Source organism: Chionomys nivalis, chromosome 5 (assembly GCF_950005125.1).
Source record: "Chionomys nivalis chromosome 5, mChiNiv1.1, whole genome shotgun sequence".
NCBI lineage: Eukaryota > Metazoa > Chordata > Mammalia > Rodentia > Cricetidae > Chionomys > Chionomys nivalis.
Window position 1 is genome coordinate 55,372,464 of NC_080090.1, and position 19,172 is coordinate 55,391,635.

General features: G+C 46.6%; 2 protein-coding genes across 3 annotated transcripts in view; one reads left to right on the plus strand and one right to left on the minus strand.

The window, feature by feature from the left end:
- Positions 1 to 10,878: 10,878 nt before the first annotated feature.
- On the minus strand, positions 10,879 to 11,435 carry LOC130874867 (40S ribosomal protein S18-like). Its single transcript, XM_057770406.1, has one exon. It carries the CDS (start codon positions 11,379 to 11,381, stop codon positions 10,923 to 10,925), a length of 459 nt encoding a protein of 152 aa, XP_057626389.1. The 5' UTR covers positions 11,382 to 11,435; the 3' UTR covers positions 10,879 to 10,922.
- A 4,998-nt stretch (positions 11,436 to 16,433) lies between these two features.
- Rcsd1 (RCSD domain containing 1) overlaps positions 16,434 to 19,172 on the plus strand; it is a 61,044-nt gene continuing 58,305 nt past the window's right edge. Inside the window, exons 1-2 of one of the 2 annotated variants that reach the window (XM_057770984.1) lie at positions 16,434 to 16,477; positions 16,951 to 17,137. In XM_057770984.1, the coding sequence (XP_057626967.1) occupies positions 17,132 to 17,137 (6 nt within the window). In that variant the 5' untranslated portion in view covers positions 16,434 to 16,477; positions 16,951 to 17,131. Of the gene's footprint in view, positions 16,478 to 16,841; positions 17,138 to 19,172 lie in introns of those variants that run through there. The other variant, XM_057770985.1, reaches the window with a different exon arrangement.

A 19,172-nucleotide genomic window follows, 5' to 3' on the forward strand; every position in this document is an offset into this window, starting at 1 on the left:
TCAAGAGGCCTCGCCAAACAGACTGTGGTAGCCATCACAGAAGCCTTGTAGCCTGCAGGGTATGGTAGTGGCTGAAACACCCTACACATATGCTTCATGCAGGGGTGAGAGTGGGTTGAGGGTGGGGAGAGAAAATGAACGTGTCCTGAATAGCTGAGACTATAAGCCTGTTCGCTGTGCTTGGCTTGAAGGCTATCACACAACATCTTAATCTGGTCTATTCTACTTCTCTGGACACTGAAAACTGGCTAAGAAGGTGAATTTTATACTATGAGCTTTTACAAACCAAAACTCACAGCAAATAAGAAAGTGGTGTTAAACTGAATTCTTGAATATGCCTGACCACAAATTGCCACCATCAATGTCACTTATGACTCACTGGGTAAAGATTTCTAAGGAAACAGATATGACATCGATAAAAAGAACCATTACAATGCCAAACCATAAGCTATGATGAGGCTTCATGAGGTCTGCCTCACAAAGGTTTGTATTTTCAGGACTGAAAAAGGCTGAAGAGATGAAGCCAACTTCACACAATCATCCACGGGTGTCAGAATCACTTGTGATGTGAGTCAGTCTAATGGCTTGACTTTAGACATAGTTCCTGTAATGGTAAAAGTAAAACGACGCTGATCCCCAAGTGACCCACGGGCCCGGCCACAAGGGACAGTGAGTCCCAGGCACGCCATGTAGAGTAGGTTGGATATTTATTTAGTGGGTTATGGAGGGGAAAGAGAAATGGAGGAAGTGGGGAAGGGAAGAAGGGAGAAGAGCAGAGAGGGAGGCAGAGAGAGAAAGAAAAACAGAGAGGGGGAAAAGGGGAAAAGTGGGGAGAAGGGAGCAAGGCAGAAGCTGCCTCAGAGGAGGGGGGGGCTTGCAAGCTGGAAGCAGAAGGAAGATCCAAAGATCCAAAGATCTGCCTGCCTGGGGGGGCGGGGGGGAGGACTTGTCTCTTAAAGGGACAGGACAGACCATTACAGTTCCCAACATGGAGATTCCGAGATGAACCACTGGTCTGAGCTGAGCCCTCAAGCCAAGCACAGTGAACAGGCCTATAGTCTCAGCTACTCAGGACATGGAAGCTGAACCATCACTTGAGCCCACCAGTTTGAGTCCAGTAAACAGTAAAACCCTGTCTCAAAAATCAATGATGAAAGTTTATCAAGTTTACTGTTTGCTAAGTATAGAGTCTGTACCCATTGGGTGGGGGGATCTCCCGTTTGACCTGGAGAGATGGCTCAACCGTTAAGAGCACTTGTTGCTCTTGAGAGGGTTCAGGTTCAGTTCCCAGCACCCAGATGGTAATCCACAACACCCTCTTCTGGCCTCCTCTAGCACCAGGCACACACATGCGGCACAGACATAAATGTAGGTACTCGCACAAACAATAAAATAAAAATAAATAAGCATTAGGGCAAACTAAATGAAACCTTCCCCTGCCCAGCACTGATGACCTCTGTTCTTCTTCATGCTTCTGCAGCTTTGAGTACTCTAAACATATAACTGAAGTTATGTGTCCCTTTTTTACTTCATAAAGTCCTTAGGATTCATCAATATAGCATTCAACAAGGTTTTCTGCTACTTTGAAACTGTGTGATGCTCCCTCATAGATCTGTCTGTGGATCTGTCTGAGCACCTGCCAGATAAAGGCTACTGTACACAATGCTATAACAAATAAGTTTGCATTTTTTTTAGATCCTGTTTTCAATCCTGTTGAATGCACACCATTGTGGGGTGGCTGAATCACGTGATAGTATAGTTTTAAATTTCTTTTTGCGGTGGTGGGGATGGAACCCACAACTTTCTGCATACTAGACAAGTGCTCTAACACAGAGCTACATCCTCTGCCTTTGTCTTTACATTTCTGGGGAACTCCCATACTGTTTTCCTCCAAAGACTGCGTCATTTCCCATTTCCACTGGCAGAGCAGAGGATCCCCTTTCTCCGCACCATCGCTAACGGAAGGGGGTTCCCTAAAGGTGCAGGCAAGCAGGGAAATGAACCATGAATGCGTGAAAATGAACTCAGTTTAGATTGACTTCTTCAACCTGGATCAAACCTCGAGATCAAACCCGTCTGCTGGGGGATATTTGATCACACTGCATAAAAAGCGCCTTCTGTTGGTTTAATAAAAAGCTGAATGGCCAATCGCGAGGCAGGAGAGGACAGGTAGGACTTCTGGGGAGAGAGAGAATCTGAGGCGAGCAAGAGACATCCGTGAGACACTGAGGAAGTCGGACATACATTATGGAGGAACAGTAAAGAGCATGTGGCAGAACATAGATGAATAGAAACAGGTTAATTTAGTAAGTTATGAGAGCTAGTCGGAACAAGCCTAAGCTAACGGCCAGCCTTTCATAATTAATAATGTCTCCATTATTTGGGGGCTGGTGGTTGAAGGAAGCTTGACGCCAGGGTGGTGTTGCTGTCAGCTTATTAAACACGACAGAATTTGGAAAGAAGTTCCCTGATGTAATACAATCCCTGATGCACAAGGAAGCATAATTACATCAAAACTCAACTCAGGGTACATGTCATTTCTTCCAAGAAGATGGGCTCTGAAGATAGGCTACCTGCATTAGCGTAAAGACCCAGAGGAGGATGTGGCCTGGTCTCAGTCATACAGAAAATGTGGAGGTCATCTTGGGTTGTTAGCTGCCTCCAGTCCTGGTTGTAGGAGCTGATATGGCCTGGCCCGGTAGATAATGCAGATCACCAGGCTATTCATTGCCTCCAATTCCCAGCTTTCTGGATGGCAGATCACAGGGGATCTGATTTCTCCACACCCTTACTATTTGTGGGGGTCTCTGTAGGTATAGGCAAACAGGAAAATGAACCATTGACTTTGTCAACCTAGATCAAACCCTGGGGAGTCTGACAACAGGGGTCTTGTTGTGAGCATATTTAAACAGAATAGAATTTGGGAAAGTCTGTTCCTTTGAGAAGATAGTCTTGTATATTTAATGTTCCAGGTTTTCTGAAGATCTCTGGATATAGGGACCTTTGTGCTGGGCTCCCACCAGCTAACCTTTTTTTTTAAATTTTTTTTAATTAATTAATTAATTAATTAATTTTTTTGTGGTTTGAATTGTGGCCTTCAGCAGTCACCTTCTTAAATGGGTATGAGGTCATTGCTCATTGTTATTCTGATTTTTTTAAATGGATAGTGGCATCAAACATCCTTTCTTACTCTTGCACACATTCTTTAGGGAAATGTATAATCAGGTCCTTCAACTGCTTTTAACAGAGTCAGTGAATTTGTTGTTTGAATGTTGCTGAATTTTGAGAGAGTTCTTGTTTTTGTATATTTTCTTTAATATTTCTATTTTATACTATATAATATATATATAATTTTTTAAGGCAAGGTTTCTTTGTGTAGTCCTGGCTATCCTGGAATTCACTCTGTAGACCAGGCTGGTCTTGAACTCACAGAGATCTACCTGCTTCTATCTCGTAAGTGCTGGTATCAAACATGTGTGCCACCACTGCCTGGCTACTCTTTTATATTCTTATTATTAAACTTTTATCAGATACATGATTATTTTCGGTGGCATAGCTTGACTTTTGCCATGTTATTGCCTTTCGTGTGCCAGTCTGCACATTTGGAAAGTCCCTGAGTCAATTTTGCCACTGTTTTGTGTGCTTTGGGTGTCACATCCAAGGAACCATGGCCACATCCATGCCATGCATTTTCACGGTAGGTCTTGGTTTTAGGTCTTTTATTATTTTTGTACTGGTGATTGAACCCAGGGCCTCATGTGCCCAGCCACTGAGCTAGATACTCAGCTCTTTTTTACTTTTCATTCTGAAGTAGTGTTTTCCCAGCTGCCCCTGAGTGCACTGTGTGGTCCAGGCTAGCCTTAAACATGTCATCCTCCTGCCTGTGTCTCTTGAGTATTTGAAGCAGCAAGTCTGTGTCACAAGGCCAAGCCTTTAATTCTCTTGGAATTGATTTTTATATATAATGGATAAGGGTCCACCTTCATTCTTGAGCATATGGATGTACAGTTTTTCCACTGTTGTGTGTCGGGGTCGACCCTTTCTCCACACATGATGCCAGCTCCATTGCTGAAGATCATTTGACATAGACATGAGGGTCAATCTCTGAACCCTCTTCTGTGCTTTTGGTCTGCATGTCTGTCTTTATGCCAGTAATCACGTTGTTTTGATTACTGTAGCTTTGTCATGTGTTTTGAATTCAGGAAATTTGAGGTCTGAAACTTCCAAGACTTTTGGTAATGTGGAGTCCCTTAAGGTTCTCTGTGAATTTTGCGAATATTTCTGGTGGTTTTGTTGTTGTTGCTTGTTGTTTTTCAAAAAGTACTATTGCAACCTCGACAGCAATGGCATTAAATGCCCAGATAGCTTTGGGAAGGATGGCAGCTTTAATAATATTGCATTTTCTGATCCATGAACACACAATGTCTATCTCCTTATTTAGCCTTCTTTAATTCTTCCAATGTTTTGTGGTTTTCTGTGCATGGCTTTTTTCCTCCTTGTTAAGCTGACACTCATCCCTCTTTTAATCCCATTTTTATGCACTGTTTTCCTGCCCTCCTTCTTGGTTTGCTCATTTTGTGCAGAAGCGCAGAGTTTTATGCTAATATTCTGTCCTGCAACTTCACTGGGTTTATTATTTCTAGCAGTGTTTCCTTGTGGAATCTTCAGGGTTTTATACACATAAAACCACGTCATCTAAAAACAAAGGTTTCTTCTTCCTTTCCAGTGGGTGTTTGTTATTTCTTCCTTCTCGCCCATTGCTCTGACTAGGGCTCCTTGTGCCTCATGGACCACAAGTGGCAAGAGCGAGCCTTCTTGCTTTGCTGCTGACTTTACAGAGGGGATCGCTAGGTTTTCACTGGTCAGTATGATGTTAACTGCTGGCTTTACTTTTTAAAATACAGGGCTTGGGGGTGGTGGTGCAGCAAAAGATGCTTACCACCAAGCCTGCCAACCTGGGTTCCATCCCTGGGTCTCACATGCTGGGAAGAGAGAACTGACTCCCTCAAGTTACCCCTGGACATTCGCACTTGTGCTATGACAGGTGCATGCTCACACACATACACACACAGACACAATAAAATAAGTAGATATAATTAAAAATAAAATACAGGATTTGAGCTGAGATTAAAAATGAATGCTTATGAATTCCACCATTGAGGAAGCTGAGACAGGAAGATCATTAAGTTCAAGGCCAGATAGTAGATAGTTCAAGTTAAGATAGTAGGATTCTATCTTAAGAAATAAAACAAAGCAAAACCCAAAATACACACACCTACACATCTAGTTTGCATGTGTGTATATATACACACACACATTTAGTTTGTATGTATGCAAACTGCTTCCTGAGTACGACATGGAATACGACATTTGCTAAGTTGACAGTATAGGATGTTAAGGAGAGACGAAACACCCATGCATGACTGATAAGGGCTAAGCACCATGAGGGAGCAAAGAAAGTTTATGTAGGATTCCTCTTCCACCTTCATGGTCTCTCCTCAGCAATGGTTCCTGAGCAGGACCAACATCTTTAGCTCATCAACAGCCAATATTTCACCCCTGGTATTTTCTTAACATCCTCCTACCTCCTTGCAAACAAACCCTAGTCCCATTTGCTTACCCCCAACCCGTTGTGTAGCCTCAATTCTGGGTACCAAAGTTTTCTCCATGTTTTTGCTCTTTTGTGCAAGGATGTGGGAGGAAAAGCACCAGACAGACAAAGAGATAGACCCAAGATGCAGAGCCAGAGAGGATTCGGGAAGCCTTAACACAGCTGCAGATTTAAAACAAAAATGTCAAGGGAACGGAGTGTTCCAGCTGACCTAACTTCCTGTTGATGGTCTCTAGGGAGAAGGGGTGAGGCCTGGAGCCTCAGAATTGGAGTGGAGGGAGGGCAGGGGCTGGGAAGGCGGGACTTGCCTTTTCATGGGTGGTCACCCAGAAGTTTGGTTCTCATCTGCGAGGCTGTTGACACTCACTTCCTGAGGCTGGCCATGGTCAGAGGAGGCTCTTAGAGCCCAATGCGCCCAGCCTACAGAAAAACAGGATGTGAGCTTCAGATCTGACTGAGCCATGAGATGCAAATTCCTCCCTGTCCCTGCACCCACTCCTCTCCTCAGCTACTGCCACCCACACTTTTCTCCTTTGTGCTGGAGAAACCATTCATCGTCCTGTGTGACTTCTATCGGGGGCCCCGTGTCCTTCCTTGCCTTTCCTTCCTAATCAGTCCTTCTGTGTGGGTTCAGATACAGTGCTTAACTCATTTCATCACGGTCTGTTTGCTTGTTTGTCTGTTTGTTTGTTTCAAGGCTGCGTTTTTCTTTTTGTAGCTCTGGCTGTCCTGGAACTCACTCTGTAGACCAGGCTGGCCTCAGGCTCACAGGGATCCACCTGCCTCTGCCTCCTGAGTGCTGAGATTAAAGGTGTGCGCCACCGTTGCCCAGCTCACCATGGGTTTTGATTTGAGGAGTTCCTTATACATCCCTGAATGACTGATGAGAGTTTCCATCAAATAAAGGAATCCGAATGGTTGGATAATTTAGCTCTCTGGAAGAACCGGCTGGTAAGAAACGAGCCTCCTGTCCTCACCTGGACCCCTCTGCCTGCAGGACCTGCACAGGAAGGGACTGGATGTGCCCCTTGCCTTCCTTTGCTCATTCTTTCTGCTTCTTTCACTCTCTGTTGCCACTTAAAAGTCCATCACTGTGTGGGTGGAGGAAAGAGAAACAAAATAGAAACCAACACACACACACACACACACACACACACACACACACACCATCTACTTTCACGGGGAAAACAGCAATGGTAAAACACTCAACGTGTTTCCCAGGAGGAAATGAATACCGGCTTAAGCTAGCTCAGAGACTGCTGTACACCTTGTTGGAAAACACACTACCAGCCTGAAGGCCCTGGAAGATGGCCTCTGAGGGACACTCAGGTGCTCCCCGCCCCTTGCTCTTCAGGGCTTGTAAGGTCCCTTCACCTGGAGTCTGTTCCCCATGTCATGAGCCCCCATTTTCCACTCCACCAGTCACATCTTGGTCCATTTCCTCTTCCTCTTGCCTCTGGGCTTCCCCGGACCAGTTCATCCTTGCAAATATGGTCTTGTTCAGAGCTCATCTCCCAAACAGATTTACCTGAGCCAGACCAGAAGGACATTGCCTTTGTCCTTTGGGGGTTTTTTTGTTTGTTTTTGTTGTTGTTGTTGCTATGTTTTGTTTTGTTTTGTTTTTTGTTTGTTTGGTTTTTCAAGACAAGGTTTCTCTTTAGCTTTGGAGCCTGTCCTGGAACTAGCTCTTATAGACCAGGCTGGCCTCAAACTCACAGAGATCCATCTACCTCTGCCTCCTAAGTGCTGGAATTAAAGGTGTGTGGCACATCTGCCCAACATGAGTGACAGTCTTTTAAGTTAGGGCCACAGAGCGCCTCATTGCGCCTGCAATGTAGGGCACACAAGAAGAGAAAAGTCGGGGAAGGGGAGTGGGGGGAGGGGGCAATATGTGGGAGGAGGGGGAGGAAAATGGGAAACGGGGAACAGGTGGAAATTTTAATTAAAAAAGAATAAAAATAAATAAATAAAATTTAAAAAAAGAAGAGAAAAGTCTTAAATCATAGACAGATCAGGAAGCAGGGAGGTAAATGAGGATCCCTGAGTTTAGACGCATAATTGTGACATAACCTCAAAGGGCAAAATCATTCAGAAAACTTCAGCACCAAGAATTGTCAGTTACATAATGAAAAAAGAAGAACAAATAAAGTATTGACGTGCAGAAAACATCAGGAAAGAGATCCTGCTCACACTAGGAATAAGCTGTAGTTATTTATTTCTCTGCCATTTAATTCTGGGGAACCTAAAAAATGGTTTCCAAAATGATATCTATTCAATATGGCAAATTTTATTCTGAACTGTGGCATTTATTCTTTTTTTCTTTCCTTCCTTCTTTCTTCCTTTCTCTTCTTCTTCTTCTTCCTCCTCTTCCTCTTCCCCCTCCTCCTCTTCCGGCATGTGTAAGCAAAAGTAAAGAATTGCTTCTGAACTCAGACTATTGAGGAACCACTATACAAAGTACAAAACGGAAAAACTAAGGCCAGCAAAGGCTTTCTTTTGAGGTCAGGCCATGGCCAAGCGCAGCGGCTTATAAAAAGCCAGTGGGGATCACAAAGGGATGGATGCCTTGGAACTGAGCGATGACCCAGGAATCCTGTTGTAAATGAAGCTCCTGAGCCAGCTGGTCCTGTCCTTTAATCTTTTCTGTCCTTGTTGCTACTGAGGCGTGTATTTATCGCACCCAGATGCCAGCGCTATTCTGAGCATTCCTTACAACTCAGTGCCCTGAGTTCCCTCATACCCATTTTATAGATGGATCTGAGAGACAAAATCAAGTTTCTTCATCAAAGTCACAGTTGGGCCAGAATGCTGGTGTCCTAGCTGACCCCTAAGCCACCGTGCTATGTTCTCTCTTATATGGCTCTGCTATACTAGTCCATGTTTAGGGGGACACACAGAGCCAGATTACAAAATGAAGGAGCTATCCTTTTGTCCATTCCGTCCTTAGTTCATTCAGCCAGCATGTATTGACATCAAAGTTGAAGTCAGCACTGATCATAAAAGCCAAGAGAATGAAACGTGCCCTTGTTAGTCTTGAACGTTTGGTAAAGCATCTTCTTAGTGACAAGGTTAGGACAGGAAGTGGCACTAAGAAAGTCTTCTTAGAGGAAGCCTCAACTGGGAACTGAAAGATGAGCAGGAATTCTGGGGACAAGAGAGAACTTTTTGAGACCCTAAAGTAATTCAGAGGACATGATCAAATCATATTGAGGGTTCTTGGGGAGTTCGTTGCTGTCCTACTGTTTGCTTGCTTGTTTGTTTTTCGAGACAGAGTCTTGCTAGATAGCCCAGGCTGACCTTGAATTAACAACCCTCCTACTTCTGCTTTCCAAGGGTTGAGACCAGGTATTCTCTTGAGAAGGGGCTAAAGGCAGAAGAGTGGTCACATCATGAAAGGGGACAAATGAATCATGCAACAACTTCAGCTTTCTCCTGAGGATTCCTGGGAGCAAGTCTCCTGTTTTAGAAAGACTGCTTCCTGTAGAGTGCATGACAGATGAGGGAGATGGTGAGCAATGTTAAAGCCGAGAAGAACAGTTGGGAGATGTGCAGGTTACGGCATGCAGAGATAAGATGGCAACCAACTATGATGAAGGGAGAGGGTGTGTCAGAGCTAGAATTTCGTGACTGAGTGGTAAAGATGAGAACACAGCAACATGTCTGGTTCCCGTCAGAACAGACAGATGGACAGAGAGACTACCACAGAACAGACAGAGAAGCTAACAGGTTGAGGGTGAAGGCTTTAGTAGACTTATGCAAATGAGTGTACTAGCACCAGGTCCCAGCCCGTACCCATATAGAGTAGGGGACAGGCACACATAGTTTTTCAAATCTCCTTGGGTCATTGTCACTGGCAGCCAAAATTGAAGCTGGGAGCACAAATGATCTGAATGACCTAGGTCATTTTCACTCCTAACCCCAAGATCACACCTCAGAAGGGGAAGGAATCATAGGCTGGGATCTTCAGCTTGCCTTTGGGTTTGTTTTTGTTTTGTTTTTTACTGCACTAATCTTTAGCCTGTCGATTAGTCCAGTCTGCTGGCTGGCTTCTTTAAGCCACTTGCGTTCCCTGATGGCCTTACCTTCAGCTGCTATCGAAGCAGCCCTCCCTCAGAGCACTGGGGGCTCCCTGCAGGCTTCATCTGGGTGGCCAGACTTCCTTCCATTCAGTGAAAACTCTTCTCCAAAATCCCCAGCACCTCATAAACTAAGAATTGTGGTATAGACTATAATCCCAGCACTCTGAAGGTGGAGGCTTGGAGATCAGGAGTTCAAGATCATCTTTGGCTACAGAGTGAGTTGGAAGGCAGTCTCAGTGGGGGAAGGTACTAACTCAATCCACTGAAGCAACAGAGACTTGCAAAGGTGTATTTGAATAATCTTATCTTTCCCATATCAACCCATGTTATCCCTGAAGGCTGAACTCCCTCTATGTCCACCATCTCTCTCTGGACCAGTATCACCAGGCCCTAGTGTGGGGAAATGAAATGACAGAACTGGACTCGGTCTAGAATCCCCCTACCCCACTGCTATTTTCCTTAATTTGTTTGGTTCAAAATAATTTTTTAAAAATTGTATGTTGTCTTAGTTAGGGTTTCTATGCGTCATCAAAACACCATGGCCAAAAAGCAAGTTAGGGAGGAAAGCATTTAGTTGGCTTACACACTTCCAGGTCACATAGTTCATTATTGGATGAAGTAGAACAGGAACTCACGTACGGTGGGAACCTGGAGGCGGGAGCTGATGCAGAGGCTATGGCAGAGAGCTTCTTACTGACTTGCTTCCTCTGGCTTGTTCAGCCTGCTTTCTTATAGAACCCAGGACACCAGACCAGGGATGGCACCACCCACCATGGGCTGGGCCCTCCCCCATTGATCACTAATTGAGAGAACGCCTTACAGCTGGGTCTCACGGAGTCGTTTCCACAACTGAGGCTCCTCTCTGGTGACACTGGCTTGAGTCAAGGTGGCCTACACAACCAGCCAGTACATATGTATCTGTGTGTCTGTGTGTGCACACTGTGAGGGTGTGGGTACCCACAGGGGCCAGAAGAAGGTGTATAATCTCCTGGAGATGAGGTTGGAGTTACAGTCACCTGATGTGGGTGGTAGGAACCAGAGTAATATGCTCTCTTAACCATTAGCCCATGTCCTGCCCAGTGATTTCAAACTTGGAGAAAATAACAAGATGAATACAACGAACTCTCAAATACCCTTTGCCCAAGATTTCCTTCAGCTTTTCTTTTTTTTTTTTTTTTTTTTTTTTTTCCACAGGCATATAAACGATTTATTAACAGCAAAGGCCCAGGGACTCATTTCTTCTTGGATACACCCACAGTGCGGCCCTGGCGGCCAGTGGTCTTGGTGTGCTGGCCTCGGACACGAAGGCCCCAGAAGTGGCGCAGCCCCCTATGGGCTCGAATCTTCTTCAGTCGCTCCAGGTCCTCGCGCAGCTTGTTGTCCAGGCCATTGGCCAGAACCTGGCTGTACTTCCCGTCCTTCACATCCTTCTGTCTGTTCAAGAACCAGTCTGGGATCTTGTACTGCCGGGGATTCTGCATAATGGTGATCACACGCTCCACCTCGTCCTCTGTGAGCTCTCCAGCCCTCTTGGTGAGGTCAATGTCCGCTTTCCTCAACACCACATGAGCGTATCTCCGCCCTACACCCTTAATGGCAGTGATGGCAAAGGCTATTTTCCGCCGCCCATCGATGTTGGTGTTGAGTACTCGCAGGATGTGCTGGAACTTCTCAGAGATCACGAGAGACATGGCGGCGGCACAATCGGCGGCGTGTAGGCCTCCAGTGGAAGCTCCTTCAGCTTTTCTAATTAACCTCTTCACAGTTTTTGTAACATGCTTCTAGTCAAAGGAGCCAACTTAAAACTGCATGGTTAAACCAGTTGTCACGTGTCTCCAGCCTCCTCCAATCAGGGCCCTTCCTTGGCCTCTCCTCAACATTGACATTGACTCTTCATAAGGCCGTAGACCAGCCATTTTGAGAAATATCCTCCTATTGGTTTGTGCAATGTTTCCTCTTGATTAGACTCAGGTTGGTCCCTTTTGGTTAAAATATCACAGAAGCAGTGATGTGTTCTGAGTCTCATCAGGCAACACAGGATGTGGTCTGTCCCCTCACTGGGGGTGTTTGGTCATTTGATTAATACAGCACTTGTGAACTTTCTTCTCTATAAAGTTACTGACTTCGCTGTCACAAGTAAGCTAACATCTGTATCATCTTAGCATCTCCCTGTGAGCCAATGAGAGCCTCCTTATTTCTTGGCACAAGATTGTTCTGGGCTTCTCTTACTGTGAGGGACTCCACCCATTTTCTCCTAAGAGTTCTGTTAGTGCAGAATGGTCAGAAACAAAAGTGTGGAGTGTGTGCTTCTGTTTTTGGAGTGCCAATGTTCTCAGGTCACCTCAGTGCAGCAAAACAGGAAATACACACACACACACACACACACACACACACACACATATGCACAAATATACATTTATCAATACATGCATTTATATAGCCTGAAAACTATGAGTGTCCACCTGTGTGCTTCCTCACTTCCTTTCTACACCACCACAGGGTCATTCTAGCCCTCTAACATTGCATGTTTGTTTGTTTGTTTGTTTTTAACACAGGATATCTCTATGGAGCTCTAGCTGGCCTGGAACTGGCTATGTAGCTCTGTCTGGCCTCAAATTCACGGGGATCTGCCTGCCTCTGCCTCCTGATCTCTAGATTAGAGGTGTGCACCACTTTACTGAGGAAACTGGTTCCTACCCTCTTTGACGTTATTGCTGAATTTCCTATGGGACTATTCTACTGATCTCCACAGCGCCACTGTTCTACAGGCCTGTTGAAAGCCTTCTTCATGAATCCCCCAGCCTTTCTTTGTGGCAGAATATATGGGGTCTTTAGGTGTTCCATTTATCCTGTTTTATTACAGTCCCAGGATTTAGGGCTGGAACGTAGACAGTCAGCTCCCTGTGATTCTGCATCCATGGATTCAATCAATACTCAGGAAAAAATGCATCTGTATTGATCTTATACAGACATTTCCTTCCTCCTCATTCCCAAACAACGCAACTACTGACACAGCATCATAGATATTGGAAGTAATCCAGGGCCAGGACAATGGCTCAGTGGGTAAAGGTGCTTGCCACCGAGCTTGAAGACCTGAGTTTGACCCCATGAACCGATCAATGTACTAGACAGAGAAAAGCAACTTTCAAAAGTTGTCTCTGACCTGCAGGCATGAGCTGTATAGTATGTGGGCTCTCTCTCTCTCTCTCTCTCTCTCTCTCTGTCTCTCTCTCTCTCACACACACAGAGAGAAAACAAATAAATACATGTAAAAACTTTAAAAATAAGTAACCTAGAGGTGATTTAAAGCATACAGGAATCTATGCAAAGCTTATATGCAAGTATCATGCAATCTTATACAAAATGCTTAAGCACCAGAGATTTAGGTATCTGTAGAACGCAGTGTTGTAGGGAGGCCATTGTTTGTTCCCAGCTGCCCAGAACTGAAATAACCACAGAAACTGTATTAATTACAACACTGCTTGGCTTATTAGCTTATTCATATTCCTAGCTCACTCTTATCTCTTAAATTAACCCATTTTTATTATTTTATATTTTACCATGAGGCTCGTGGCCTACCGGCAAGGTTCTGACCAACAACTTGCATCTCTCTCCTCTGATGTCTCCCCATGGAATCTCCTTGACTCTGCCTACTCTCTCTATAGATATCTCTTCCAGCCTGGCTATATTCTGTTAAGCCATTGGCCAGAAGCAGTTTCTTTATTCATTAACCAATAAAAGCAAAACATATACAGAAGGACTTCCCACACCAAGGTAGGACCAGTAGTCCTGAAACCATTTACTGTGAGACAACTGTATGTGCATTTTAGTTAGTATTTATACTCACTAGAGAATATTCTCTCAAAATATTTTCTTTCTTCTTTTTGTTTTGGGGTTTTTATTTATTTGTTTATTTGTTTTAAGACTAGGTTCTCTGTGTAGTCCTGGCTGTCCTGGAACTCACGCTATAGACCAGTCTGGCTTTGAACTCAGAGACTCGTCTGCCTCTGCCTCCTGAGTGCTGGGATTAAAGGTGTGCACCACACCACCTGACAAGAATATTTTCTTCTTGCTCTAAATATGAAAAGTAGACAATCTAGCCAGGAGTGGTAGTACACACCTGTGACCACAGCGCTGCGACAGGTAGGTTACAGTTTGATGCCAGCCTGAGACACAGAGAGACTATGCTGGCTAGTCTTCACTATCAACTTGATACAACCTAAAACCAGCTGGGAAGAGTCTTGAGGGAGAATTATTTGACTTGGGTTGACCTGTGGATGTATCTGTGAAGGGATTGGCTTGATTGCTAATTGACCCAACCCACTGTGGGCGGCACCATTCCTTCGGCTGGCCCTTAACTGTATAAAAGTGAAGAAAGCTTCTAAAGCAAGCAAGGACCATGTGATTATTCTCTGATCTGGACTGTGGATGTGATAAGTACCTGCCTTGATTTCCCTGATATAACGGGCTGCAACTGGAATTGTGAGCCAATAGTGCCACATCCCCTGTGTTGCTTTTGGCCGGGGAATTTCACTACAGTGAATGAAACTGTAACAGAGACCCTACCTCAGATTTAAAAAGTAGTTAATGAAGTGATGAGCAGCACAAGACGGCCACCAGTGGAGCCCTTGCATGTTTCCTTGTACTCAGTCTATCCGGTTACCATTTAAGCCTCTTGATGGTCTTCTCTTCCTTCCGTGAGGTCGTTTTTCCCCTAGGACCAAACACAGGTGCTGGTATAATCACTGAACAACCCCGCCTTTTGTTTACATGCACGGATTCTATCAATCTGCTTTGCTCTTCGTTCTTTCGTCTTTCCACATAGACATTCATCAATATTGGTTGGCAAGCCGTGCATGAGGGCTGCCTGTCTACACGGGCACCTCCTCTCCTGCCCTTCCCCGGCCCAAGCTGCACCGCTGGTATTCCATAGTCTTGCCTCTATATCTTGCTTGGCCTTGGCGAGTATGTAAAGGGGAAGCTCAGGTTGAAAGTGGAGGAAGTGGGTCCTTCTGAGCCAGCTAGACCCTGGGGGGCCGAGAGAGGAGGATGAAGGCAGCCACTTTCTCTTCCCCTTGGTTGTCAGAAGAGCTGGGTGTTTACCAGACTGTCTGTCTCCATCTGGTCCCTGGTGATATTCTGCCGAGGTGGGAGGGAGGGTACAGGGAGACTGCATCCCACACTCCAGATTGCCGGAGGAAGCCCTGGATTTCCACGTTCCTTTCTGCTCCTTCCCGGGGAGAAGGACCCTGCTGGGGCAGACAGAGCTCTGGAGCCACAACCTACTTGGCACTGGGTCCCAGGAGCATGAAGGGGCTGTGAAGTTTGCCTGTGGATCATCTGTTCTTAGATCAGGGAGGCCCCATGCAGGGTGGGGCAAGAGAGCAGCTGCGGAACACCTTGGTGGCTGTGATATTATCTGGGCCTAACGGTTTCTTCTGGGTAGGCACTTCCGCCCTCCTGCTTGTGGAGTCAAGACTCGTGCCCTTGTGTCTGAGTGGAAAAGAGCGCCCAGCTCTAAGGAGAAGAAAGTCAGGCTGACCTGGAGGCACACACCTGTCACTCCAGTATCAGGGTGCTGAGGCAGGGGGATCAAAAATTCAAGATCAGCAAGACATTCCTTTCTTGCTTCCATCTAGTCTCTGTTCTAGATGCTCCTTGCAGCTGTATAGGTAGAATATGGCAGCTCTTTCTCTGGGCCCCAGAATGCCTGGCTCTAAATAAAAGGACTATGGGTTGCTTATCCATCTGACCCTTGTGCATGCGCGCTATGAAGACAGACACTCTTTCCAGAGCGGCGACTACACTGTAAAGATGCTCCAAATGAAGATCAGATAAGTGGGTTTTTTTTTTTTCTAAAGGAACACAGCCAGAAAGCAGGAGATTAGAGTCTAACCCTCCATCTGCTTCTGAAAGTCGAGGTCTTGCCCCTATGCTCCGCTGAGTTCAATGAATTAGAGTCTGCCCTGACATCGTGTTTTACAAAGTAAGGTTTAGAAGGCCTGTGACCTCAAAGTCCACAGACCAACTGTGTGAGAAGCAGTCAGGACAACTTTTTGCAATGTGGGCACGGGCTCTGCTGGTTTCCGGTAGTGGTTTCTCTTGGACTCCTTGCCCAGGTGCAGCACCAACGTGCACCTGTCTTATGGTCCGTGCACTTATTTTATGGTCCGTGCACCCATCCTATGGTCTGTGCACCTATGCTATGGTCCGGCACTGTGTTGGTTCTCACTCTCCCTTGCATAGCAGCAGATCCTGGTTTGGAGGACAAAGTTGAAGGATGCTGTAAGATGTACAGACATCCTTGTTAGCCAGTCCCCTGAAGGCATTTCCCCTGGGAAATGGGATCCAGAAGGAGCACCTAGAGGTATAATCCAGTAACAGACAATGGCCCTGGCACAGATTCAAAGTCCCTACGTCCCTCCCACACAACCTTTTTGCTGTCCCGGAGGGCTGTACAAACCGACCTCTCTTGGGGAGAGTTGCTAAGCTGGGCCTTATGTGAATCGGATGTTTAGGACCGTGGCCCTTGCTATATTTAATAGGAATGAAAAAATAAAAAGGTCCTTTAGCAAGCCGCCTGTGAGAGCAGATATTCCCACAACCCCCCAGGCACTCCTACATCAGTGAAGAGAAGCTTGATGCTACAGGAAACTTGGAAAACTTCGCTTGGGTTCCTCCCTCCCTCCTCCTCCTCCACAAAGAGATAACAGATGGACAAACTGATATCTGTTTCCTGCAAATGGATTCCTAGAAGGTGGACAAGAACAGAGGTGTCAAAACCAAGGTGTTCTTATTAGGCTACTGAATCTGGGAAAGCTAGGTAACGCGGTGAAGTAGTAAAGATAAGGATGGAGGGGAAGAGGACGAGGCTGGGAAGATGGATATGAAAAGATGGAAATGGTAAAGAGGAAAAGAATGAAAAGGCAATCCTAATTTGAGAGGCAAGGAAAATAAAGAATGCAGGCTACAAGAGGGGGAGTTGATTCGGTCTGAAAACGTGCAAAGCCCGGGGTCCTGAGAAACTTCGCGAGAAAGGGGGCGCGGCGCTGCCCAGCCCATGTTTGGGCAGATTAATGGAGTCGTGGCTCGGACTCTTGAGTCCTGCCCTGGGAGGGACAGTATCTGTTTAGATTTGTGTCTAAATTTAAACCCCTATCCGGCCTCCCTCCCAACTCCCCTCCATTCCCCTCCCCTCCTCCTGCGTCCCTCGGTCCCTCCCTCCTCCTCCTCCTCCTCCTTCCTCGTTCTCTGGCGCAGGGCCCCCGGCCGGGGCAGTCCCGCAGTGGAGCGCAGCCAGGCGCGCGCCGCCGCCCACTCGTCCAGAGCCCGCTGCAGTACGGAAAGTGGCCCGGGCTGGGAGCGGAGGGGACAGCGGGGGATCGTGAGCTCCTGCCGGAGCGAGCGGGCGTATCCGCTGCCGGAGGTCTACCTGGAGGATATGGAGGTAAGGACCGAGGGAGACTCGGGGCTGGGGTGGGGGTGGGGGGACGCAGGGAGAGTGAGGTCAAGGAGCTCCTGCCCGAGGGTCGCTGTCCCTGCTCACAAGAGGGAGCACGCAGCTCCAAAGACGCCAGGCCAACACCAAAGGCTGGTCCTTAACCCCTATCTAGGAGACCCCTGTGGGACGAGTAGGCTTGTCAGGAAAAGATCTCAAGACAAAGTGGGGGGGGGTCCCTCTTTAGGGATTCGGATGTTTTGACTGTGCACATGCACGTTTTTAGAAAATAAAATTAGGTACAGCTAAGGTCATAAACCGATAAAGGTGTGTGAACCAAGAACCCCAAAACCAAAACTCCAGTGACCCTGACTCAGAGGCACTGAGAAAAAGAGCGGGTAGTTGAGGTTGGGACTACACGGGCATGGCTTCCCCTTTCGTTTGCAGTGTGGCCGTTCAGACCAGCTGTCCTCTTGCTTCTGAAGTACCCCTTGTGCCTGTCGCATCTTTCTTTACTTTCTGAAAAGCTCCTTTCATGTCAGTCCAGTGAACTTCTTTCCGAGAAACTCAAGTCTCCCCAGGATGCCTTTTGAGGTTACGTGCACCTTGGGGTGTGGCAACCATATCTGAGGGGTGTGCAGAGGTGAGTTCCGGACTTTTTCTGCTTCTGAGAGGAGACTGGGGACTTTCCCTGCACTTTTCCAACCTCAGTGGAATACAGGCCAGTGCTTTCCATCTGAGGAGTAGCTGGGCTGTTACTTCTCCACATCTACAGACTTCCAAAGATGCCCTCCTTCAAACTCATTCCCACTCAGAAGGAAACTGCTCTTCCCTGGACCGTGGTCTGCAGTGGTCCCAGTGATCAGAAGTGCAATCCCTTCTAGGCCTGAGCTGGCTGTCTTTTCTAAGTTTCACCGTCTTCTTACCATCTCTAAAAGAACAGTAGGTTTGTCCTGGATATTCGGCTCAACCAGTTTTCATTAAGAAACAAGGATTGAATTCTGGGGAACTTGAGTACCTGGGATGCTGGGGTCTGAGATGGACCTTCTGTAGCAGTAGCCGATTAGGGCAGATAGACTACAACACATTGCAGATGGGCTCTCAAGTCTGCCCAGAGGGGAGTGATGACCCAAGGACCCACAAAGAAACTGCTGCACTTGTAGGTTCCCTCCTCGGGGAGCTGGAAGCGTGTGGGATTGCTAGCAGGACTGTAATGGACAGGAAAATGAAATACAACTGGGCTTGAAGCAGGCTGCTGCTCGAAGACCCAGTACAAACTCTAACTTTAATCTAGGGAAACACAGAAGGTCTCCCTCCCTCCAAGGGGGTACTTCTTCCTCCCTCAGCTGAGGAAGAAACAGAGGGAGTTCAAGGCCCTGAAAATATCAGTCCAGCAACTTCCTGTGTGGCTTGGTAGGCGGGAGGCACGAAAAGAGGGCTCTCCCCTCTCTAAGCTGCTTTATACAGTAACTGAAAAGGGATTGGATAGAGATAGCCAGATTCCTGTGTGCCAAACGCTGGACCAACACCGGAGAGATTGCCTAGTCAACCAGAACGCCAGGCAGATCTGCCTATGATGGTCCTGAGGTATAATGCCTTGCTGGTTGGCAGCAGCTGCTTTGGAAGTTTCTTTGGCAAAGCCAATAAACCAATAAACCAAAACACTGCCACAACTGGCACTGTTAAAAGGGCATAAAGGGGAAACAGAGGACAGAGGAAGTGACGATTCTCAGCTAGGAAGGAGCCCAGAATCAGCCTCAGGAAGGAGCGCCTCACTTTATTTGAGAAGAAACCGGGTCATGTCATGTCCCCATATCAAGTATTCAAACCTAACCAGCAGGCCGTGGCTCTAGGGCTCCAACCCACGCTTATCTGCTGCAAATGTTAGGGAAAGCCTCCAATGGCTGGGGCTGTTATGAGTTGCGTTAATCACACCTCAGCCCACAGGGATCTCTCAGGGGAATAAACAAAGCAAGGTGGCACTTGACCCCTGCCTTTCAGACACTCCCAGCCCGATAGAGGAAGCGGCACTCACATATCCTGT